The sequence below is a fragment of the Protobothrops mucrosquamatus genome, unplaced genomic scaffold (genome assembly GCF_001527695.2).
Source record: "Protobothrops mucrosquamatus isolate PMUCROS unplaced genomic scaffold, P.Mucros_1.0 scaffold_292, whole genome shotgun sequence".
Classification (NCBI taxonomy): domain Eukaryota; kingdom Metazoa; phylum Chordata; class Lepidosauria; order Squamata; family Viperidae; genus Protobothrops; species Protobothrops mucrosquamatus.
In genome coordinates this window covers 6031-30969 of record NW_015386368.1, presented here as the reverse complement: position 1 = coordinate 30969, position 24939 = coordinate 6031, and the positions used below count along the sequence as shown (strand labels likewise).

Sequence of the window (24939 nt, the reverse complement as noted above, 5' to 3'; positions counted from 1 at the left end):
ATGCCAAAGAAGAAGAAAAACCTTGGCGTGAGCCCATCGAGGAAAAACGCAAACCCAGAGACAATGTCTGCTCCTGACGCCTCGTCCTCACCAGCTTCATTACATGGGATCAATAAAGAAGAACTCGTCAGCGGACTTTCCGAAATGTTCTCGGACTTGGATCCCACGGTCATCTACATGGTGCTGTCGGAATGTGATTTCAGAGGTAAGCCAAATCAACGTCTGCGGTCAGTTTGGTCCTTTTTCCTACAGCAAATATCAGTTTAAAGTGGTTATTTCCCTCCCCACTTCACTTTATAGGTGGGGGCTAAAAAAAAGGATGCTGATGCTAGGGATCAATTCCAGCCCCGGGGGTATTCCATCAAGTGACCGAGAACTCTTTGACCCAGAGATCTCTTTGGTCCCCCCCCCCCGCATTTTTCTGTTGATTTGCCTTTTGCCTTCTGCTTTTGAACTTTCAGCAGAGCCAACACATTGTCCAAGGATGCCTCAGGAACTTGCTGATGTATTAAGTGTATTCTTGGCTTTAAAGTGTCTATGTATGTTGTGTTGGTTGAAAATCCTCCTGATGTCACGGTTCCGACAGATGAAACTCTTCAAAGAACTTTGAGGCATTGTTTACCTTAAACAATCTTTATTGGAGTAGCATAGCTTCAGCACTAACGTAGTTCAAGCCAAAAACTGGATTCCCCTCCCCTGAGCACATAGTATCAAAGCACAATTCCCTCCTTTAATTAACAGTCATAAATCACATTCTCCAATTGCTTTGTTTTTACTAGTGGAAGACACTATGGATTATCTGCTAGAACTGTCCACGGCGGCGAAGGATACAATATGTTCATCAAACGTCTCAGGTTTTGATTCCCTCTCTGCCTTGCTAGTTGGTGGAAATAACTCAAGCTGTAGTACTCATGAACTCGAGGGCAACGATACTACTGCTGCAGTGGCGAAGTGTGGTGAAGAATCACAGCAGCCCTGGTCATCTGAAGAACTGGCCCTCCTGATAGATAATGCTCTTGAGAAATGCGGTCAAACAAGCGAAGCAAAAGAATCAGGAAACGATCGTCTCTTAGGTAGTCTAACTCTGGCTCAGGACCACAGTAATTCCAATTGCACTGAACTATGTATAAAATCCAGCGGATCAGCAATAGAAAACTGGTTCACTGCATCGAAACCAAATTACAGGGAAGCGTCGGAGTCAATGTCCATAACAGAGGTTGAGACAAAGGATATTTTGACACCAAACCCAGAGAGCTGCAGTTTGCCAGAAGTTGTCCTGGACAGCGGTGCCGTTTCAGAAATCGTGACGTTAGCCGACAAGGCAGAGTCTTACGCTGATCCGAATCAAATGCAAAAGGTTTTATTTGACTTTATAGCAATGAGCACCCCGACTGCTCAACGGTGTCACGGTTTTGCAAACATAGAGACAAATGCCTCCCCTAATTCTTCTTCTTCTTCTTCTTCTTCACGGGACGCTGAAGAGCATGAAAATGGAGTGGCTCTCTGTAACGATCTTAAAAAAAATCCCGTTCCTGACCTGTGCACGGGATCTGGTTTGAGATCGGCACCTTTTACGAAGGAGGCGGATCCTTCTCAGCAGACGTGGAGTGCGCGGTTTTCTCTGTTTCAGACTTATCCTCAGCAGCTTAGTTTTTATCCAGCGTTCGATTCACAAGGTAGAAACCATAGCTTTGTGACTCCGATTGCCCTCGGTCCCGGGAAGTGGAGACCGGCTTCGGATGGTAAGAGTCAAGTAAGGACCTTTTGCTCTCCGGAAGTTTCAAAATCCTGGGAGATGCCAAAGAGATGCAGCAATAAAAACGGGCGACAAAGACACCATTTTTCTCAAGTCCATCCACTGCCTGGAGGTCACGTAACGAACAGTAAAGCCTTCCCGGGTCATGTACTGGTTCTTCTCCGAGGGCTTCCGGGATCGGGCAAATCGTATTTGGCGAGGTAGGTTCTACACACAAAAGATTCAGAAATACAATGTTGCTCTCTTTTTCTCACTCACAGACGCACCGTATAAATTCTGTCTGCAAGCCAGATTCTCTTCTGACCATATGCAGGTAGTCCTCGACTTAACAAGTTCATTTAGTGACCGTTCACGATTAAAAGGGCATTGAAAAACGTTGACTCGTGACCCTTTTTTGCACGACTGTTGCAGCCTCTCCATGGCCACATGATCGAGCCGTGATGGTGCAGTGGTTATAATGCATTATTGCAGGTTGACTCTGCCACCTGCCAGCAGTTCGATCCAGACTGGCTCAAGGTTCACTCAGCCTTCCGTCCTTCCAAGGTCGGTAAAATGAGGACCCAGATTGTTGGGGGGGGGCAACAGCCTAACACTGTAACCCGCTTAGAGAGGGCTGTAAAGTACTGTAAAGCGGTATATAAGTCTAAGCGCTATTGCTATCCAAATCTGGACATTTGGCAACTGACTCAGATTTATGACGGTTGCAGCGTCCCGGGGTCATGTGATCCCCTTTTGGGACCCTATCATAGCCCTACCTTTTCATTGACTCTGTGAAGAAGCCAGGGGCTCCTATACAATTATGGTGTAACTTACAGCAGATTTTTTAAAAAAGGATTACTTTTCTACCACAGTTGTTCCTTTTAGGTATTGTGCAAAATTTAGATGTAAAAGAGACAAATTTGATGCTTTATTGTTTATCTGCTGCTAGATTGTTAATAGCCCAAAACTGGAAGAGCCCAATTCTGCCAACGATGGGAGATTGGAGATTGAAAGTTTCGTATCTTGCTGAAATGGCAAAGATTTCGGCTTATTTGAAGAATCACTCGAATGAACAATTTTTATCAATATGGGGAAGATGGAGTGTTTATATTCAAAAGAAATATAAAGTGGTAGAATACAGGTTAGGTTTNGCAATGAGCACCCCGACTGCTCAACGGTGTCACGGTTTTGCAAACATAGAGACAAATGCCTCCCCTAATTCTTCTTCTTCTTCTTCTTCTTCACGGGACGCTGAAGAGCATGAAAATGGAGTGGCTCTCTGTAACGATCTTAAAAAAAATCCCGTTCCTGACCTGTGCACGGGATCTGGTTTGAGATCGGCACCTTTTATGAAGGAGACGGATCCTTCTCAGCAGACGTGGAGTGCGCCGTTTTCTCTGTTTCAGACATATCCTCAGCAGCTTAGTTTTTATCCAGCGTTCGAGTCACAAGGTAGAAACCATAGCTTTGTGACTCCGATTGCCCTCGGTCCCGGGAAGTGGAGACCGGCTTCGGATGGTAAGAGTCAAGTAAGGACCTTTTGCTCTCCGGAAGTTTCAAAATCCTGGGAGATGCCAAAGAGATGCGGCAATAAAAACGGGCGACAAAGACACCATTTTTCTCAAGTCCATCCACTGCCTGGAGGTCACGTAACGAACAGTAAAGCCTTCCCGGGTCATGTACTGGTTCTTCTACGAGGGCTTCCGGGATCGGGCAAATCGTATTTGGCGAGGTAGGTTCTACATACAAAAAATTCAGAAATACAATGTTGTTCTCTTTTTCTCACTCACAGACGCACCGTATAAATTCTATCTGCAAGCCAGATTCTCTTCTGACCATATGCAGGTAGTCCTCGACTTAACAAGTTCATTTAGTGACCGTTTACGATTAAAAGGGCATTGAAAAACGTGACTCGTGACCCTTTTTTGCACAACTGTTGCAGCCTCCATGGCCACATGATCGAGCCGTGATGGTGCAGTGGTTATAATGCAGTATTGCAGGTTGACTCTGCCACCTGCCAGCAGTTCGATCCAGACTGGCTCAAGGTTGACTCAGTCTTCCGTCCTTCCGAGGTCGGTAAAATGAGGACCCAGATTGTTGGGGGGGGGCAACAGCCTGACACTGTAACCCGCTTAGAGAGGGCTGTAAAGTACTGTAAAGCGGTATATAAGTCTAAGCGCTATTGCTATCCAAATCTGGACATTTGGCAACTGACTCGGATTTATGACGGTTGCAGCGTCCCGGGGTCATGTGATCCCCTTTTGGGACCCTATCATAGCCCTACCTTTTCATTGACTCTGCAGAAGCCAGGGGCTCACCTTCAGGTCGTGATTAGCCCTCGAACGGAAGCGTGGGCTGTTACACAAAGCCTGCCATTTTAAAATGTTGCTTTCTAACTTGCAGCATCTTAATTTTTAACGTTGTCCATAATTCTGCTTCACCTCTAATGTATGCTTTGATATTACTTTTTATGTTTTTATTGTAGACCATTCAGGGTCACTTAGGTGAGATGGACAGGGTAGAAATGGACAGTAGTGGCCAAAATTGTGGAAACCTTTTGGGAAAAGTGTATTTTTGAGGTTTGATGGCTAATAACACCACTTTCTTTTTGGAGTAGTACCATAAAATTATATATCAATGGAAAGATAATTTAATCAAGAATGTAATGCAACAAAGTTTGTTCAATTATCTGTACTGTATTCTATGAAAAGTTACAGCCAAATAACCAGAAAAAGGAAGCACAACTTGCTTAGGTTGATCTCAGGTAGCTTTCCTTCATCCGATTGTAGCCAATGAGCATGAGTGTTTGGAGAGCCAATCAGGTGTCAACTTGTTTTGGCAATGAGCCAATCAGATCACAGGATTCAGTTCTTGATGTCCTGTATTGAAGCTGAAAGGAGGACATTTGTCAATGTGTTACGTGATCGTCGTCAAGTTGGTTGGGGTTTTTTTGTGTTCTTTCATTTAATGAGCTTGTAAAACGTAATAAAATTAAAGTAATGGTGCAAAGAGTTGACTGGTTGCCCAGAAAGCGACATAAAATAGTATTATTAAGTGAACAAGGCTACAGTTATAAAGAAATGAGAAGAAAAATGGGTGGAAACTTCACCAAAGGTGGCATTTCTACTGTACACTTTTCCCAAAAGGTTTCCACAATTTTGGCCACTACTGTAATAAATAAAATAAATTACAATTGACAGCCAATATGGTTTTGGTATATGATAGCCTATGAATGTACTTCTCTTACTACGGTACTCCAAAAAAACTCACGGATTATTGTGGTTTATTTTCTGAAAGATTTAAACAGAAAGAGTCACAAGGATGAATGAGACGCAGGTTTATTTTTCACAGTGATTTGTAAGGGGAAAAAAAAAGACTAGAGCTGTGTTTATCATTTTTCGCAGGGTTTTGCTTGAGGATAACCCTTGTGGGATCATGCTTAGCACAGATGACTATTTTTATCAAAAGAACGGGCAGTACCAGTTTGATGCTGATTGTTTAGCAGACGCGCATGAGTGGAATTGGAAACGTGGTAAGAATTCAGCGGCAGCAGAAAAACACTTTTTTTTTTTTAAAGAAGAACAGATATAAAATTTGATCAATAAATCAGATTAACTGAATACATTCTGCTAGTCCTAAAGGAATATTTCTGTCAGGATTGATGCTAATTGTATTTGCAGTAAGGCACATATTAAACATCTGCCAAATTAGACCATATGAGATCCAACACGCCTACATTTTGTGTCCCCGGGCTCCTCGTCAATTGAAAAACCCATCCCTGGAACTGAACTAGCCTGTTTTGCCAAAAGTAAGACCTACTCTGAAAATAAGCCGTAGCTTGATTTTTGGGGGGTGGGCCTAATATCAGCCCTACCCCAAAAATAAGCCCTAGTTTGGGGGTGAGGCACATGTCCCCGCACCCACTTGCCGTTGCAGCCTGCCTCTCCTTGCCGGCCCACTTCTTCTGCGGCGTCTCCCGGCCTGCATTTTTGCAGTCCGAGGCTTTTCCGGAAGCAGCCGATAACCGAGCTATGGATTAGCTCAGTTATCGGCTGCAGAGGCCTTCCGGAAAAGCCTCGGACCGCAAAATGCAGGCCGGGAGACACCGCAGAAGAAGTGGGCCAATTGGCAGGCCTGTCGATGCCGGAGGTGAGTGGAAAAGACACCGCCGAAAATAAGACCTTTTTTGAAGGCAAAAAAGAAAAAGACCGGGTCTTATTTTCGGGAAAACACGGTACCAAATATATTAAAGTAAGGAAAAACTGTTCGGAGTCATTTGCCCCTTTAAGTGCTACCCTTGAGGGATATTTGGAAGTTTCAGCTGGTACACGTGACGGTACAGGCAATTATGCGTGCCAGTCATTCAGCACATATGACACAGGTTACCACGATGTTTCCGGGTGGAATTCAAGCTACTGTATCATGGCCCGGGGAAGTGGGGGGGATGTTTACTTATGGGACCATCTCTCCCCAGTGGTGTCCACCCACCCGGTCAGATCTGGCAGGAGGGTCCTGCCTGCGAGAGAATTATGAATTATGTTATATATTCAAGTTCTTTTTTTACTCCTTTTGCCTTTTTTTTTTAAAAAAAAATATTACTGCAATTACTTCAAAAACAAGCTGGAGAGTACGAAAGAGCTTATCAGAAAAGAGCATCATGCAATATGTAATAGAAATTGTTTGGTTAGTTTACGATTAATTTTTTTTCCCCCTCAATTTATTTGTCAGCCAAAGAAGCCTTTGAGAAAAGGATCACTCCTATAATCATAGACAATACAAACACGCAGGCTTGGGAAATGAAGCCTTATATTGCTTTGGTTAGTATTGCATATTTTTTGGTATTACGTTGTAATATTGTTTTCTGGGTAGCCGTATCCACAGAATTTGTCCTTTTCTTCTTCAAGGATGATTTTTTAATATCCTAGTCTAGCCTACAGTGGTGGGATTTCTTGAGGTTCCTTCAAGGAGTTAAGTCAAGGGTGTCCAACTTTGGCCACGTTTAAGACCCGGGGCCTTTAACTCCCAGAATTCCCCAGCCAGCCATGAGATAAGCTTTATTGTCACTTTTTTCTGTGAACACACAGGCGCACATTAAAAAACGAAATTGGGATGCTTGCTTTCAAAAGATATATATAGACACACATCCACACACACACACAGACATATAAACATATACATATACATACATACATACATACATACATATACATACATACATACATACATATTAAATCACAGTCCATATTGAATGCATAGAAAAAAGAGTCTTGAGAATCAACAAGGTTGATACTATATAGTACAAAGTTGTTACAGAATCTAGTCGGATGGTGATATGTCTTTTTTTTAAATTTATTTATTTTTTTACCTTTTTCTTCAGTCACAGCAACACAAATACAAAGTTATATTTCGCGAACCGGATACATGGTGGAAATTTAAACCCAAAGAATTGGAAAGGTAATAACAGCAGTAGTAGTAATTCTGCAACAACATTACTGTGTAACATCAATGAGAAATAACTAATAAACATATCTCAGCTAGGAATCCGCTCAGTTGCCTGCAGGAGGCTTCTACTCAGCCTTGAGTTCAAATTATCTATATTTCTGCAATACTATTCATTGTTTGTTTGTTTTTTGCTTAGTTTTTATCGATAATTGTAAGATTTCATGGCATAATTAGGAATGGCAGCTTTATTTTCTGAATATTACTTGTTTTTACCTTAGAAATATTACCTTTGAGTGTAGGCTTTTCATTTAAACAGCGTCAAGAGTACGTATTTTTTTTTAAATTGACATTAATAAAATCTGAGAACAACTAATCTTCCTGTTAATTATTATTTCTAATAATTAGAAATAATTATTTCTAATTATTATTTCCTATTATTTCCTATATTTCCTCACTGATATAAAAGTGGGATGACTTAGAGCTCAGTCCTTTTTTTTTATCCTTTAAGTCAGTAAATAGGCTATTTATGTATCATGTAAAAAAAAAAATACAATTCCTTGCAATTTTGGAAGGGCTTTGGAAGTCATCTACCTAAGGCTTTAAGGAAAAATCCCTTGCTTAGTTAGACCAGAGCATGAGAAGAATTAGATAATGTTCGTGAGCCTGCAGGTCGACGTGAAACAAATGTAGTTAATTTTTTTTAAAAAATCTCAAAAATGTGTTAAAATTGCATGCAGTGTGGCTGTGTTGCGCTGGCAGCATCTCAAGTGTTTTGTTCTTTTCGATACTTAGGCGAAACGTTCACGGTGTATCTAAAGAAAAGATCAAAAGAATGTTGGAACGATATGAACATTGCCTGACCGTTAATTCAATTTTGAATTCTTCAATCTCAGATGACATGAAGAAGGTTGCAACCTGTGCTGAAGTTCTCCCTCGCGAGGAAAGACAGGGGTAAACTGAATGTGCCTACCCTCTTTTTAAGCTGGTTTAAAAGATGAAGCTGATTGTGGGGCCCTTAGTACTCCCTGACCTTGTTAGTTTTCCTGAAGATGTTTCGTGAGCCTACGAGGCCACGTCAACCGTTGCTAGAAGAGAATGGGGTTTAGTACAATGATCTAATTCCGCATCCAGCGCTCCTGCTAGAACAGTGGTTCTCAACCTGTGGGTCGGGACCCCATTTGGGGTCGATCGACCATTTCACGGGGGTCGCCAAGCAAGGCTGTCCGCCATTTTTTTTGTCCGTCATTTTTTTTGTCTGCCATTTTTTTCCCCTTTTCCGGCGGGTGCCTTACCTCCCTTGGGCTGGGCCAGCTGGTGGTCGGCCTGCTCCGTCTCTGCCGCTTGCCAGCTACGCCTCGGCCGGTGCAGGGGGCNGAACCACGCATGCGCGGCGCTCCCGGGCAGGGAAAGTCCTCGACTTACGACCGGTTGGGTAGTCCTCGACTTACGACCGGTTTAGTCCTCGACTTACGACCGGTTTAGTCCTCAACTTACGACCGGTTTAGTCCTCGACTTACGACCGGTTGGGGTCGCGGCATTAAAAAGGTTGAGAACCACTGTGCTAGAACGTCAGGCTCTGTCAGAGTTCCTTACTCAGGGCAATTCTCAGAACAATTTATTGAACATTTTCAATGAAATCCCTGAAGCAGAAATGATAACTTTGTGTTTCCTGGATATTTGCTGTTGCCGCTTTTCCAGCAGCAAAACTTGAGCTCAGACTGGTTTGCTACACTAGCATAGTAAGAAATGTATATATAGCATTCTGTGAAAATAATTGCAAAAGCTGTAGACCATCTCCGTATCTGATGACAGATTTTAATAAGGAAAGAAAAATAATAGAACAATGTGCGTAATGCTCGTGTCAATTTCTTTTACCTTTGTAGACCTCCCTGTTTGTTTCAGTAGATAATATAAAGACGTGGTTGTTTCTGCTAAAATAGTCATATCTTTATATTGGTACCTTGGCTTTTTTCTGTCCGCCAGCTCAAAACCAATGCAGTCTCTTCCACTTGGTTTTAGTTTAGAGCAGTGATGGCGAACCTTTTAGAGACTGAGTGCCCAGAAACTGGCCCCGCCCCTGCCCTACCCCCTGCCCCACCCCACTCCCGCTCCGCCTCACCCTTCCTGCCTGCAGGGCCACTCACCGCCTCCAGGGCCCGCCGCAGATCGCCCAGGCAGCCCAGCAGCACCATGGCGGCCACGCCTTCTGCCCACGCCCCGCAGCATCGACTGTGCGCGTTGGGGCGTGAGGGCAGAGTCTTGTCTACGCTGCCTGGCTGCCATGTTCTTGGCTGCGCTGCTCCGTGTGGGCCACGCTCAGGGGCAACTCTCCTCCAGGGAGGCTGCTGGTGAGGAGGGGGTCGCGGGCGGAAGCAAGGCTGGGGCAACGGCATGTGTGCCCACAGAGAGGGCTCCGAGTGCCGCTTCTGGCACCCGTGCCATAGGTTCGCCACCACTGGTTTAGAGTCTTAATGAAATGTAAAACGAAAACCAGCCATCTCGGTGTTATTTAGTCTGCGATTCCTTAAGCATTCGAGTCTTCGTTTCAACAAAAAATCCTCGTTTGTCCAAGGGAAATAGTTTTGAGTTTTCATCGGTCCTTTTAACATGCTTTATCTTCTTCCTTCTGGTCTACCTACGCCGTTTCAGGTTATGCCCTAAAATGTTTTAGCAGAAGCAAACTTCGCCGACGTGTGCATTAAAACACATATATTTGTCTTGTAGGAAAGACGACCAGAAAGAAACGTTAGCTTCCTCTTTGCAAAGTGTAGAGTTAAATCTAGGTGAAAAAGCTGCTTTAGAAGAAGTTACAGCAGAAGATCGGAATCTTCAAAACGAGACGAGAAGAGCTGGACCTGATTCACAAGAATCCAGTTCTGAATGTAGTATAGACTGCTTGGATGCTGATGCTTTACCAGCAGAGATCGAAATGGAATCCGTTCTGGAAACCGAGTTAAGACCAGTCTTGGATTCCAGTGACGACACTCTGTTGTGCAATAAGAGTGAGTTGAAACTTCAGATTGAAGCAACTGCACGTCATGAAATAACAGAGGCAGAATTGACCGAAACGCAAAACAAAGATGGCAACTCAGTAAAACCTGAACTGTTCAGCTTTGTGGGAGACTGGCCAGTAGAACAAACGATGGGGCAAAGGGTAAAAAGAAATAAAAGATTAGACAAACATGCCGGAAGGGACAAAGGAGATTTAAGTGTACCAACATCTACCCTTGATTCATTAAAAAATACAAGTGAAGGTAAAAAATCAGATTTCGTAGACGGCCCTCAGGAACTGCCACTTTCTGAAGAAAGGTGTAAAGATAAGTGTGAAGAAAACAACTATAACTTTCCTTCCACGTCGATGCCTGAGGTTAATACAGAAGTCCATACAACAGAATTGCTGATGGTAGGAGACTGGCCGGTCCAAACTTTGCAGCAAAGACGACACAGAATGAAAAGAGTAACCAAGCGAGATGTTAGTGAGTCAGAGGGATTAGGAAACAGTCAACATGAGGTCAACGCTGATGATGGGAACGCAACGTCTTTGCCGGACGAAACATCTGCAGATGTTGAAGAGCAGTGGGCCCCTTCGAAGGAGGAACACTTTCAAGGATCTGAAATCGCAGCTTCGGAAGCTCTCGGTGAGAAAAAGGCGCCGCCGAATAAAAGAACACGTAAGCACCATAAATTAGCTTTAACCTTTACCAACAATTCAGCCCTCAACAAACCAGGAGAAGCGCCGTCTCTGTGCAACTGGACCGAAGAAAAACCCAACGAACGTGCGGCGTCCGAGGCTACTAAATATTCACAGACAGAACCACGGGATTTCGCCCTTCTGTGGAGACTGGAGAGAGAAATTGTTTTTTCAGAAGATACAAAAGTATTACACGGCAGGCTCGACGGATTCGTACCCAAAAGGGTTGAAACTATTCCAGATTGTCCGGAAAAGATACCCTATAAAGCAACCTACGAGAGAAGCACCTACGTAGAAGAAAGCGAGCTTGTGAGTGTGGATGAATCTGAGAACCTCAACATTTTGTGCAAACTCTTTGGGTCTCTTTCCTTTGATGCCATCAAAGATTTGTACGAACGGTGTAACCGAGATATGGACTGGGCTACGGGCCTGCTGTTAGACTCGGCCGAGAAACTGTGCAAAGAAGACGACGTTGAAGGCCTGCAGAAAGCAGAGGTTCCGCTTCCTGACATGTCTCTTCCTTCCTTCCTTACTCACCCGTCCGAAATAGCCGAAGTCCCCCTCGGTGACAACGGTGAGGACATTTCTGACCCTCCTGCAGGAAAAGGTGTAAATTCTTCTTCGGGAGAAAACAAAATCCATCCGTTACCTGCTACAGGAGAACACGCAGACTCCTCCGACCCGGAGGGAGATCCTTTGAATGGGCAAACAAAGCAGAGAATTTCCTGGACGCGATCGGAGAACGAGCCGCGGAGTAGCTCTTCCGTTCGTGAAACGGACGTCGCTGTTCGTGACGAAGTTGGTGGCTCCTGGAAAGCCACCCGTGATGTGGAAGACGCCCAGACTCCAGCGGACCTTCAGGAGGGTCCATTTCCAGAAGACACCTCTGATTTGGAAAGAAGGGAAGCAACTGATTCGAGCAGGGCAGAAAGCGACCGATTCGAGCAGGGCAGAAAAACGGAGGGCGGTCCCGGCGTGGTGGTTCCGACGCAAAGAGAAGACTCCAAACGAGATCCTGGGATGGTCAAGTTGCAGAACTCCGTGTCCCACTCAAAGTCTGTGACCATCGATTGCCTCGAGCTGGTCTTAGCGCCAGAATTAGCCATGCAGTTAAGTGAAATATTTGGACCGGTTGGAGTTGATACAGGTAATAACATCAGTGGACTGTTTTACTGAAATAAAATAGCAAATTCCTTAGGAACTGGGAACTGATGATTGTACATACCTAACAGATCTTCACCTTTAGAAGAACTGAAGAGGTTAAATCAGGGGTCTTCAACCTTGGCAACATTAAGACTTGTGGACTTCAACTCCCAGAATTCCTTGCACAAGTCTTAAAGTTGCCAAATTTGAGGAAGCCCTGGGTTAAGTAATAGAAGTTGGTACAGATTAGGCAATAATATGTAAGCATTCCAAGCTTTTATTTTGAGTTAAGCCACTGTATGTCACTGTTCATAATTCATAGTTTATTTTTGGCCTGCTACATGGGTTTGATGTTCATTGTTCTGTGGCTGGCTAGCTGCTAATTTATGAGGAGGTTGTAGTAAATCAGTTTACTGCAACTGATTAATCGGTTGTAGTAAAAGCTTCAATGTTATTTTATCTTATAGCAGTCAACTCTGTTCTGATTAAGAGCCCAGAATCTAGAGTGTGTAGCTAATCTAATGCTATCCAAATATTTTGGACTTCATCTTTTATCACCCTAATCAACATTTCCTACATAAAGAGATTGCAGCAGAGAGAAATTTGAAAAACGAATAAATATGATTTTGGTCTTGGCTTACCGGTTGGGAGTTGATTCTGGGAGTTGAAGTCCACAGATCTTAAAGTTGCCAAGACTGGACATCTCCAATTTATAGCATTTATATGCTTGCACCTTATTTAGATGGCACATTTAAAAAAAAACAAAAAACGAAAGCACACTTATGTCTTATTAAAAAAAAGCATTTAACTAAATACCATGGGACTCTCTTTAAATTTGTATGTGACTTTTACCTCATTTTTTCCCCCTCCTTCCATAAGGATCACTAACTCCTGATGACTATGTGGTTCATATTGATCTGAATTTGGCCAGAGAAATTCATGACAAATGGAAAGCATCTATTATGGTTAGTCAGCTTAATTCAAACGATAGGCTTATTATTGTTCATGACTTATTACAGTGGCATGCATTATATTACAGAATATGGTTTTTTTTTTGACTTGCTGTATAAATTATTGACATTTCAATAATTTATAGAACAACTAGCTGTACCCGGCCATGCGTTGCTGTGGCTGAGTCTGGTTAAATGGAAAAGAAATAAAAGAGAAAGCGCACGTTTGTAATATGTTTAATTTCACAATGCTAGCGTGTGTTGTTTTTACGTCCAACAGATGGCGCTGTTTTTTTTAAAAAAGCATGTTTTTACCTGTCACCGGTGTGACATCTATATAATAGTAGGTATATAAAAGCACGCGCGTATTCGAATGCAACGTTGTGTCAAAATTTCAAAGCAATCGGTGAAGAACTTTCAGAGATTTAAGATTTTGAACAAACGAACATTTACATTTTTATTTATATAGATATAGATTACATTGCACTTGGTCGAAACACATTTCTTTAAAAAATATATACCCTAAAAGGCCCAGTTTGTCTACTAAATGCTGAGGAATGGTCGTATTAAACACAAAACCAAGTCGACGAACAGCATTCGCACATAAATATTTGTTTACTCCAAGTGCGCCAAGCTCATAGGGAGAGCAGAGGAAATAGCATCCTCTGCGGAGCGATTCAGACAGTGAGCGAACCGAAGTGAGTCAAATGCTGGAGGGAGGCTGGATATAATAAAGTCCTTTATCAGCCTTTCGAAACATTTCATAATGGGGGATGTAAGTGCAAACGGAGGATAATCACTAAGGCTCTTGATTGAAGATTTTTGTGGCCCTGGCAAAATAATGGCAGTCTTCAGTGTACTATTAGTACTCACCATGTATTATCAATGTTTTGATTTAGAAGCGTCAGAGGAGAGAAGAAGAATGGTGCAAACTTTTTGAAAAAAGTAAGTATTGTCTTCAATTAAATCATGGTTCTTCTGTTCGTAAAATCTGCCGTTGCAAAATTTTTGCTTCCTCCTATGCCTGCTCCCGTTACCAGTGTTTGTCAATGTCAGCAACTTTAAGATGTGTGGGCTTCAACTCCCAGAATTCCCCAGCCAGCATGGCTGGCTGGGGAATTCTGGGAGTTGAAGTCCACACTGTCGTAGTTCCGACAGATGAAACCCTTCAAAAGAACTTCGAGGCATTGTTTACCTTAAAGAATCTTTTATTCGGGAAACAAAGTATCGGCACTACATAGTTGTACCCAAAAACTAAATTCCCTTCCCCTGGATACAAATTAACAAAGCACAATTCCCTCCTCCAATACACAGTCATAAATCATATTCCCCTAATTAGCGTGAAGCGCGGGCTTTTGATTGCATTTTGACACCCCAACTTCTTGCTTTACCCATTAAGTATACAAGCAGTCCTCAGCTTACGACTACAGCTGAGCCCCACATTTCCATTGCTAGGTGAAAGTTGCTGACTTTTGCCCCATTTTATGACCTCCCGTGCCACAATTGTTAAGTAAATCAGTGCAGTTGTTAAGTGAATCTGGCTTCCACCTTGACTTTGCTTGTCAGAAGGTCACAAAAGGGGATGGCGTGAACCCAGGATACTGCAATGGTCATAAGTATGAGTCAGTTGCCCACCATCTGAATTTTGATCACCTGATCGTGGGGAGGCTGCAAGAGCCGTGTGAACAACCGTCAGTTTTTTCAGTGCCGTTGTAACTTTGAGCGGTCACTAAACAAACTGTGGTAAATTAAGGACTATCTATACTGTCCTTTTAGAAAATATACTGCTCAAAAAAATAAAGGGAACACATCCTATAGGATTTCTTATAGGATGTGTTCCCTTTATTTTTTTGAGCAGTATATTTCCATATATGCTGCCCAGCCACAGGTAGGTGAACCTGATCTTTTGAGCGCTTGTCGGCATCCAAATTTTTTAGCTTATCCAACTGGTCCACACAAAATAAGCAAAGCCCCATCTGCGGGATGCAGGCAGCACACAAAACTACGCACACTCTGGTCTGTGGAAAAAACTAAGGGAGAATGGAATAGCTATTTCGAACTTTTTAGCTCTCATCAGCCAAACATACCCTTCTGAGATTCGAACCTGGGCTGCCTGCATGTTAAGCAGCTGTGTTAACCTCCAGGCCACAGGCTCTTTCTCACTTTGTCAGCTGTGTCAGGGAGGGAAGAGACAGGGGAGGAGAATTACCTTGAGTGCTTTTTGATGTGCATCAAAAAGCACTCAAGGTAATATATATATTGTTTAAAATCCTAAAAATAGAAGGTTGACTCCTGGGTAAATCCATATTCGGGAAACCACAAACTGTGAGACCACCAGGAGATTAAAAACTATAAAAGTTTAATAAAGTTAAAAACACCTAGCTTTCGCCGGCCTTCTGCCAGCATCATCAGGGTGACTAGCAGTCAATGGGATGGCTAGGAAGATCGTTTGGGCCCGGTCACGAGGTCCAGGAGTTGGGTGCAAAAGGCACCACTCCTATAAATAGCCATCCCATTGACTGCTAGTCACCCTGATGATGCTGGCAGAAGGCCGGCGAAAGCTAGGTGTTTTTAACTTTATTAAACTTTTATAGTTTTTAATCTGGTGGTGGTCTCACAGTTTGTGGTTTCCCGAATATATATATATATATAAATAAAATGCCATTTCATCTTCGGTTGTTCTTTGTTCTAAAGATCCCGTGCTGTTTGAGCAACTGCACCCGGGCCAAGTGGATGGCCTGCTTTCCCAATATGCTGCTGATTTCCAAGGGCGGGAGCAGGAAAGCTTACCTATGGCTGCATCGGCTGAAAGCTCGGCGGCTTCCGAAGTTTTCCCTTACATGGATCATTGGAACGTCCACACCCAGAAGGTTTCGCTCCGGGAGATCATGTCTGAAGAAATAGCTCTGCAAGAAAGACTAACTCTGGTACGGTACCGCTTGCTGCTTCTGCTCTTGTGTATTTCCTGTACGTCTCATCCTGGTCCCAACAACCCAGTTGCCGGTCTCCCAGTGTTTTGGAGCATTGTGTTCTCTGTTCTGGTTCCCAGTAGGGTCCAGACCAGGGCTAGGCAACCTTGGCCCTTTTATGACTCCTGGACTTCAACTCCCAGAATTCCTGAGCCAGCTGTGCTGAGGGGAAAGGGAGAGGTTTCCAAGCTGAGCCATGCTGGCTCAGGAATTCTGGGAGTTGAAGTCCACAAGTCATAAAAGAGCCAAGGTTCCCCACCCCTGCACCTAGATCAGGGGTCTTCAAACTTGGCAACTTTAAGATGTGTGGACTTCAACTCCCAGAATTCCTCAGCCAGCCAGGTGAGGGAATAGAAGGGGAACTAAGCTGGCAGGAACATCCTAGAATCAGGGGTGGGGAAACCTTGGTCCTTTTATGACTCCTGGACTTCAACTCCCAGAATTCCTGAGCCAGCCATGCTGAGGGGAAAGGGAGAGGTTTCCAAGCTGAGCCATGCTGGCTCAGGAATTCTGGGAGTTGAAGTCCACGAGTCATGAAGGGGCCAAGGTTGCCTACCCCTGACCTAGAGGAACATATGAAAGCATAATTAATGTTAATTAATGTAGATTTTATTAGTTTAGATCAGGGGTAGGCAACCTTGGCTCTTTTATGACTGGTGGACTTCAACTCCCAGAATTCCTGAGCCAGCCACACTGAGGGGAAAGGGAGAGGTTTCCAAGCTGAGCCACGCTGGCTCAGGAATTCTGGGAGTTGAAGTCCACGAGTCATAAAAGAGCCAAGGTTGCCCACCCCTGCTCTACACTCTAGACCTAGGGTAGGGGTCTTCAACCTTGGCCCTTTTATGACTGGTGGACTTCAACTCCCAGAATTCCTGAGCCAGCCATGCTGAGGGGAAAGGGAGAGGTTTCCAAGCTGAGCCATGCTGGCTCAGGAATTCTGGGAGTTGGAATCCACAAGTCATAAAAGAGCTTATATGCAAGCAGATGTGGTAATAGTTATTGCAAAAAATACAAAAATATGTGGTTTATTATTTGCGCTGTAGCATTAGAGAAGCACTTTCCTAGAGATAGAATTGTTTTTTTTTCTCTCTCTTTGTGGGGCAGAAGCCTTTCCCCTGCATCGCTAAAAAAGACTGTGCTGCCAAACTGAAGGAGAAACAACTTTTGGAGTTGTTCCCAACCATCAGCGCAAACTTCTTGATGGACATCTTCAAGGACTACAAGTGAGTTTTCCTTGCGTAAGACGGGGGAGATCGGCTCCGCGAAAGCTGTTCCGCCTGAAATTATTCCTTGTGTTGTTGTTCTTCTTCTTTCCCAATTTGTCAGTTATTCCCTGGAACAAACGGTCCAGTTCCTCAACAGTGTTCTAGAGGCAGATCCCATAAAAAACGTGGTCGCTAAAGAACCGGCTCAGAACGCCGCGCGGTCTCCTAGCAACGCTTCCAAGAGCCGAGAGAAAAAGGTAAAAAAAAAAAAAGCTATTTGGTGGAATCTTCTGAAAGGGGCTTTAAAAAGACTTAAGTCAGTGGTTCTCAACCTTTTTAATGCCGCGACCCCCAACCGGTCGTAAGTCGAGGACTAAACCGGTCGTAAGTCGAGGACTACCCAACCGGTCGTAAGTCGAGGACTTTCCCTGCCCGGGAGCACCGCGTATGCGTGGTTCCGGCCCCTGCGCCGGCAGAGGCGTAGCTGGCAAGCGGCAGAGACGGAGCAGGCCGACCACCAGCTGGCCCAGTCCAAGGGAGGTAAGGCACCCGCCGGAAAAGGGGGAAAAAATGGCGGACAAAAAAATGGCAGACAAAAAAAATGGCGGACAGCCTTGCTTGGCGACCCCCATGAAATGGTCGATCAACCCCAAATGGGGTCCCGACCCACAGGTTGAGAACCACTGACTTAAGTGAAGTGGAGGCCTTGATGCTCGCTGAGCTTGGCTGTTTTCTCGCAGAGGTTTCCTTGGGCAAATAGGGTGACCATATCTACATGCCGTTCAAAGGATTTCTTCTTGTGCCGTATCCGTTATCAGACGTTGGCGATCGTGTTGGCAATCCTGTTTTTATCAGCAGCCGCACGAAAAAGTGCTGCTGAGTTTTGTCCAAACCAGGCCCTTAGATTCTGAAGCCACAATGTTCTTCTTCTACCTGGACCTCGTTGGCCTTCCATCTTTCCCTGGAGGATTAAATGGAGTAGGCCGTGTTTTTCTGGGTGTCCGAAATATTCTAATTTTTGGTTTTTAATTGTTTTGGTGAATTCCCTGGGCTTTCCCAGGCGGCTGATCACCTCCTCATTTCTGATCTTGTCCACCCAGCTTCTACGTAACAGCCGCCTGTCAATCCACATTTCAAAGTCTTCTAGTCTCTTCCCGTGGCCTTTTTCAAAGGACACGATCCAAAATCCCGAAAAAATCACAGGTCCTCCTGACCAGCAGTCAACACCCAGATAAGTAGAGGTTAGCATCAAGTGGTAAAGAGTACCCCGGTCGAGGGACTACAAACTCAATAAACGGTACCCTAATCAAGACACCACCAAGAACACTCCCACAACATTGGCAGGGCAGGCCACTTGTAGAGAAACAGAGAGCAAAATCCACTCCCTTCCAGCACTGATGATGTTACTTATTTGGGTCATGAAATGTCCACAAGAAAACCACCAATCTGAGGGAGCACCAAGAACCCCACAGCCTTTTTTTTTCCTCCTCCTCCTCCTCCTCCTCCTCCTCCTCCTCCTCCTCCTCAAATCCCACTTTCTTATGATGATGTTCCCTAGTTGGGTCCTGAAACATCTGCAAGAAAACCACCAAGCTCACAGAGCATGAAGTACCCCACAGTCCCTCCTTCTCTTCCTCCTCCTTCCTCCTCTCCGCAAACCCCTTCTAGCATTGATGTTGTTGCCTAGTTGGGTCATGAAACGTCTGCAAGAAAACCACCAAGCTCAGAGAGCAACAAGCACCTCCCGCCTGGACTACTGTAATGCTCTCTACATGGGGCTTCCCTTGAGGAGCACCCGGAGGCTCCAGCTAGTCCAAAATGCGGCCGCGTGGGTGGTGCTGGGAGGGACTCGTCGCTCCCACGTAACACCGCTGCTGCGCGAGCTGCATTGGCTGCCGGTGGCCTTCCGGGTGTGCTTCAAGGTGCTGACTATCATCTTTAAGGCGCTTTAAGGCAGCGGACCAGGATATCTTCGAGACCGCCTTCTGCCACAGATTACCTCCCATCGGCCTGTACGCTCCCATAGAGTGGGTCTCCTCAGGGTGCCGTCAGCCAGACAGTGCCGGCTGGCGACCCCAAGGGGGAGGGCCTTCTCTGTGGGAGCTCCCACACTCTGGAATGAGCTACCCCCAGAGATCAGGGTGATCCCTGATCTCCCTTCCTTCCGCCGTGCCCTTAAGACATGGCTATTCCAACTTGCAGGACTGGCCTAGGGGAAAATTTTAATGGGGTTTTAAAGCAATTTTTAAATTAACTTGACCAAATTACTAATATTTGTTTTTACTTATGTTTTTAAATTGTAGTTTTTGGGGATTAGTGTTTTATTTGGTTGTTAGCCGCCCTGAGTCCGTAAGGAGAAGGGCGGGATATAAATTAAATTAATAATAATAATAATAATAATAAGAGTCCTTTTCTCCTCCTCCTCCTCCTCCTCCTCCATAAATCCCACTCTCTTATGATGATGTTCCCTAGTTGGGTCATAAAACATCTCCAAGAAAATCACCAAGCTCAGAGAGCATGAAGGACCCCACAGTCCCTCCTTCTCTTCCTCCTCCTCCCTCTTCCTCCTCTCCGCAAACCCCTTCTAGCATTGATGTTGTTGCCTAGTTGGGTCATGAAACATCTGCAAGAAAATCACCAAGCTCAGAGAACAACAAGGACCCCACGGTTCAATCCTGAGCTACAAATAGATTGAATCCTGCAACATTCTCCCGGGACACATATATATTGCCTTCATTCTTCAAATATATTCTCCTGTTGGCACTAAGCGAAGCTCCCTTTCCACGGGACGATGCAGGACAGCTTCTTCTTGGCTGTCCTTCAGCTAGGCCAGTGGTGGCAAACCTACGGCACGCATGCCAGAGGCGGCACTCGAGAGCCCTCTCTGTGGGCACGCGCGCCATCACCCCAGCCCCACCTCCCCTTCTGGCCCCCTCCTCACCAGCAGCCCCCCTGGAGGAGAGTCGGGCGCGGCCCGCGCGGAGCAGGGCAGCCAAGGACATGGCAGCCGGGCAGCAGGGACAAGACTCCACCCTCGTGCCCATCGTGCACAGTTGATGCTACGGGGCGTGGGTGGAAGGCGTAGCCGCCATGGTGCTGCTGGGCCGCCTGGGCGATCTGCAGTGGGCCGTGGAGGTAGTGAGTGGCCCTGCGGGTGGGGGGAAGGGAGGGGCGGAGCAGGCGGGATGGGGAGGGGCTGGTTTTGGGGCACTTGGTCTCTAAAAGGTTCGCCATCACTGAGCTAGACCCATAAGCTTTGCCTCGAGTTGTGTCTAAAGCACCTCACTTTATTATTATTATTATTATTATTATTATTATTATTATTATTATTATTATTATTATTATTATTATTATTATTATTTTAGGGAAAGAGGAAAGTAAACAAAATTAATATATGGAATACAGACTATAGAAATTAATTGTTAAGGACTGTTTTTACAAATGTAACCCAGACATCACACTGTTTACCAACTATTGAATGACTTATGCTGGTGTAAAAAAATTAATAAAAAATATAATAAAGCACCTCACTTTTCAATCCCAGGCTATGAAGACCAAAGAACTGGAAGACATCCTGAGCGAGAAGGGATTCCAAGACACTCAGTATCCAGGCTACGAGGACTTCAGGGCCGAGGCCTTTCTTCACCAACAGCAAAGGCAGGAATGTCTGCGGAAAGCCGGAGAAGCCTACCGCATGGGGATGAAGCCCGTGGCGGCGTTTTACGTGCAACAGGTAAGACTGATTTTCACCAAGGACGAAGCAGCATTTCAGCACAGAGACGCCCCTTCCGGAAAGCCACCAGTTGCCCGGTTGAACGTTGAGGAAGCAGGACGTGGTTTTTTCAAACATCGCAATTCGGTGGCTCTCAAAAAAATCATTTTAAAAATGGACGCGGTCCTCCCTTCACCGCCACGGTTTCACGGAGGCTAGAATCGAGGATCCAATAAATACAGGTCGTCCTCTACTTAATGACCACAGTTAATAATAATAATGATGATGATGATAATGATGATGATGATGATGATGATGATAAAGTTGGAAGGGACCTTGGAGGTCATCTGGTCCAACCCCCTGCTCAGGCAGGAAACCCTATACCATTTCGGACAAATGGCTGTCCAGTCTCTTCTTAAAAACTTCCAGTGTTGGAGCATTCACCGCTTCTGGAGGCAGCTTGTTCCACTGGTGCATTGTTCTAACTGTCAGGAAGTTTCTCCTTAGTTCTAGGTTGCTTCTCTGATTAGTTTCCATCCGTTGCTTCTTGTCCTGCCTTCAGGCGCCTTGGAAAATAGCTTGACTCCCTCTTCTTTGGGTCAGCCCCTGAGATATTGGAAGACTGCTATCATGTACCCCCTCATCCTTCTCTTAATTAAACTAGACATACCCAATTCCAGCAACCGTTCCTTATATGTTTTAGCCTCCAGTCCCCTGATCATCTTTGTTGCTCTTCTCTGCACTCTTTCTAGAGTCTCAACATCTTTTGATGTTGAGCCCAAAATTTCTGTTGCTAAGTGAGACGGTTGTTAAATGGGTTTTGCCCCATTTTACCACCTTCCTTGCCCCCGCCGTTAAGTGAAAAGTCATCAAATGGGGCAAAATTTCACTTAACACATTCCTCACTTAGCAACAGAAATGTTGGGCTCAATTGTGAGGACTACCTGTATCCATTATCAGTTGCTCTTTGCATTCAGTCACGGATCACACCGTGTGATGTTTCATTTCCTCTATTTTTCCTTCCTCCCTCCCTCCCTCCCTTCCTATTCCTGCTTCATGCAGTTAGGTGGATCTGCAGCTTCCTGAAACAGATCAGGATCCTCTTTGATGTGTGGTCCAAAGACTCAGCTCCCTCTTCTGAGATACTGTGAGGGTTCCACTCTTTGCTTGTGCTCCCCGTAGCCAGCGTTGCACCTAAGTTTTTTAATTGTGTGTTTGACTGAAGGGCCAGTTTCACGAGCAGAAGATGAAAGAAGCGAATCAAGACGCGGCTCAGCAAATCTTTGAGAAAGTCAACGCTTCAAAGCTGCCCATAAACCTTTTGGACCTTCACGGTCTTCACGTGGATGAAGCTTTGGGTCACCTCTCCAGAGTGCTGCGGGAGAAAACCACAGGTAAGAGTTCCTCTTTCTACGTAAACAGATCAGTCCTTCCGGAGAACGAACATGGGAATAAAAGACATTCAATGCGGTTGAAATTAACTGCCGTGGCACAGTTGTGGTCTGGAGGGAGAGTTAAAAGTAGAGCTTGGCCTCTCAAACATCTGGCTTTTCATTCTTGCCCTCTTGTTCAGAGGTTATTCTGCGTAGCCAAACCGAAGCAGATTCTGATCAGAATAGGTTGAACTGGGTTGAAGAAGCTGGTTTATCGCACGCAGCATTTGCACTTCACGAATCGGTCAGGGCTCTTTTCAAAATTGCCGCGTTCGAATCGCTGAACTTGTTGGGGTTTTTTTTTTAAACGAAGAGAGAGAGAACATTTATCCTTCTCGCGAAACAGAGTGCAGCCTAGCAGGTGGCGTGCCGTATCTCTACGTGATCACCGGAAGGGGAAACCATAGCCAGGGGGGAGTTGCTCGGATCAAGCCGGCCGTTATGAAATACCTCACCAGCCACAAGTTCAGGTGAGTCCTCAGCATCTCCTCACTGGAAATCTGCAGCCTGCATTGAACCGCTCCAGGACTGGGGCATTGTTTTCTAGAAAGACTAAATTGATAGTCTGGGTCAGGGGTAGGCAACCTTGGCTCTTTTATGACTGGTGGACTTCAACTCCCAGGATTCCTGAGCCAGCATGGCTCAGTTTGGAAACCTCTCCCTTTCCCCTCAGGAATTCTGGGAGTTGAAGTCCACCAGTCATAAAAGAGCCAAGGTTGCCTACCCCTGCTCTAAACTAATAAAGTCTACATTAATTAACATTAATTATGCTTTCATATGTTCCTCTAGGTCAGGGGTAGACAACCTTGGCTCTTTTATGACTCGTGGACTTCAACTCCCAGAATTCCTGAGCCGGCATGGCTCAGCTTGGAAACCTCTCCCTTTCCCCTCAGCATGGCTGGCTCAGGAATTCTGGGAGTTGAAGTCCACGAGTCATAAAAGAGCCAAGGTTGCCTACCCCTGTTCTAGGGTGATTCCGTACAGGTAGTTCTCGACGTACGACCACAGTCGAGGCCAAAATTTCGGTCGCTAAGTGAGACAGTTGTTAAACGGGTTTTGCCCCATTTTACGACCTTTCTTGCTGCAGGTAAGTGAATCACTGAAGTTCTTAAGTTAGTACTACCGTTGTTAAGTGAATTTGGCTTCCCCCTTGACGCAAAAGGGGATCACGTGATCCTGGGACACTGCCACCATCATAAATATGAGTCAGTTGCCAAGCGCCTGAATATTGATCACCTGACCCTGGGGAGGCTGCAACGGTCGTAAGTGTGAAAAACAGTCATAGGTCAACTTTTTCCAGCGTCGTCGTAACTTCGAACAGACCCTAAGTGAGCTGTTGTAAGTTGAGGATTACCTGTACTGTTTCTTGGCGGTATTATAATTAAAAAACAGATTGCCGCTGTCTTCTTCCCCCTCCTTTTTCCAATTTACCGGTTTCGCTTTGCAAGTTAGAATTTCCAGTGAGTCTTTCTCGTAAGATGTGAGTTGAGCCTGCTCAGGTCTGGAGCTCAAACAAAGTCTGATTAATAGTCTGATTAATGAGGCCTCCCCAAAAATGTTAAGTGCCAGAGTTTCAACCTCCACTGAAATCACAGTGCAAAACACCACCCCAATAACTGTATTCCTATTGACACCATACGCCAGAGGTCCCCAAACATTTGGGACATCAGGGACCGGTGCCATGGAGAAAGGTTTTTCAGAGGGGGTGTGGTTTTGTGTACTGCCTGCCTCCTGTGGATGGGGCTTTGCTTGTTTGTGCGGCCCGGTTGCTGGCACGCTGTGGACCGGTGCCAGTCCAATGACCGGGGGCTGAGGACCCCTTCCACATGCTACCTAGAGTCTACAAGTATTGAGAAGGTTAGATCGACCGAATGGTCACTAAACAGTCTGCCGTAAATCAAGGACGATCTGTACTGCCTAATGTCAGTCACATGCCACTGTGTCTTCAGAGTGCCCACTTCGTCGACCCAGTTTTTATGAAGCTGTTACGCCGTGGCTCACGAGGTCAGTTATTCGGCTATCGGATCAGGGCGGTGCTGTTCTTTGCACTTGACTGTAAAAGATTACTAGGAGGAACATCAGCAAATAAACCTAAGAAATATGCTGTTATGAAATTGGTGGAAGACTGGGAGGTGAAATCCTGAGAGAGATTGAATAGAATAGGTCCATAAAAATATTTAGAGGACAACAGATACCTAAGAACTGTGTGTATGTGTAAGGGGGATTTTTTTGTGATTTTTTTTTTTTGTTTTCATGTTCCTTCTGTTCACCGTTGTTTGAATTCAACCTAAGGTCATTTATTCAGAACATATTTTAAGTCAAATCTCTTCCTGGTCTGCAGGTTCACAGAAATAAAGTCAGGCTGTTTTAAAATCTGGCTGGAATAAAAGGAAGCCCCCCCCCCTCCAAGAGGATTGGAAAAGCCGATGTTGCCGAAGCAAGAAACAACTTTGCGTTTTTTAACGGGATAAACGCGTCCCTGTCGAAAACAGTGTTTCAGTGGGAAGGGCTTAACCATCAGCAGGCATTTGTGTCATTGTGTTTTCCCCTTACCAAATCTCTCTTGTGTGTCTTTTAATGAGCAGTACTTTTATAAGCCGCCCTGCTTATTGAGAAGTTCCCCAATTTTCAAAGGGAAGCCAAGCTTCCAATCGGAATA

The 24939-nt window shown here is 45.0% G+C and overlaps 1 protein-coding gene across 1 annotated transcript; it reads left to right on the top strand.

Annotated features, from left to right (window-relative positions):
- N4BP2 (NEDD4 binding protein 2) lies at positions 1-24667 on the top strand. Its single transcript, XM_015831955.1, has 16 exons — positions 1-205; positions 780-1956; positions 5140-5267; positions 6464-6552; positions 7113-7189; positions 7970-8128; positions 9902-12015; positions 12891-12976; positions 13861-13906; positions 15656-15888; positions 17035-17153; positions 17257-17392; positions 20680-20868; positions 22073-22241; positions 22627-22750; positions 24622-24667. Exons 1-16 carry the CDS (start codon positions 1-3, stop codon positions 24665-24667), a joined length of 5097 nt encoding a protein of 1698 aa, XP_015687441.1.
- Positions 24668-24939: the final 272 nt, after the last annotated feature.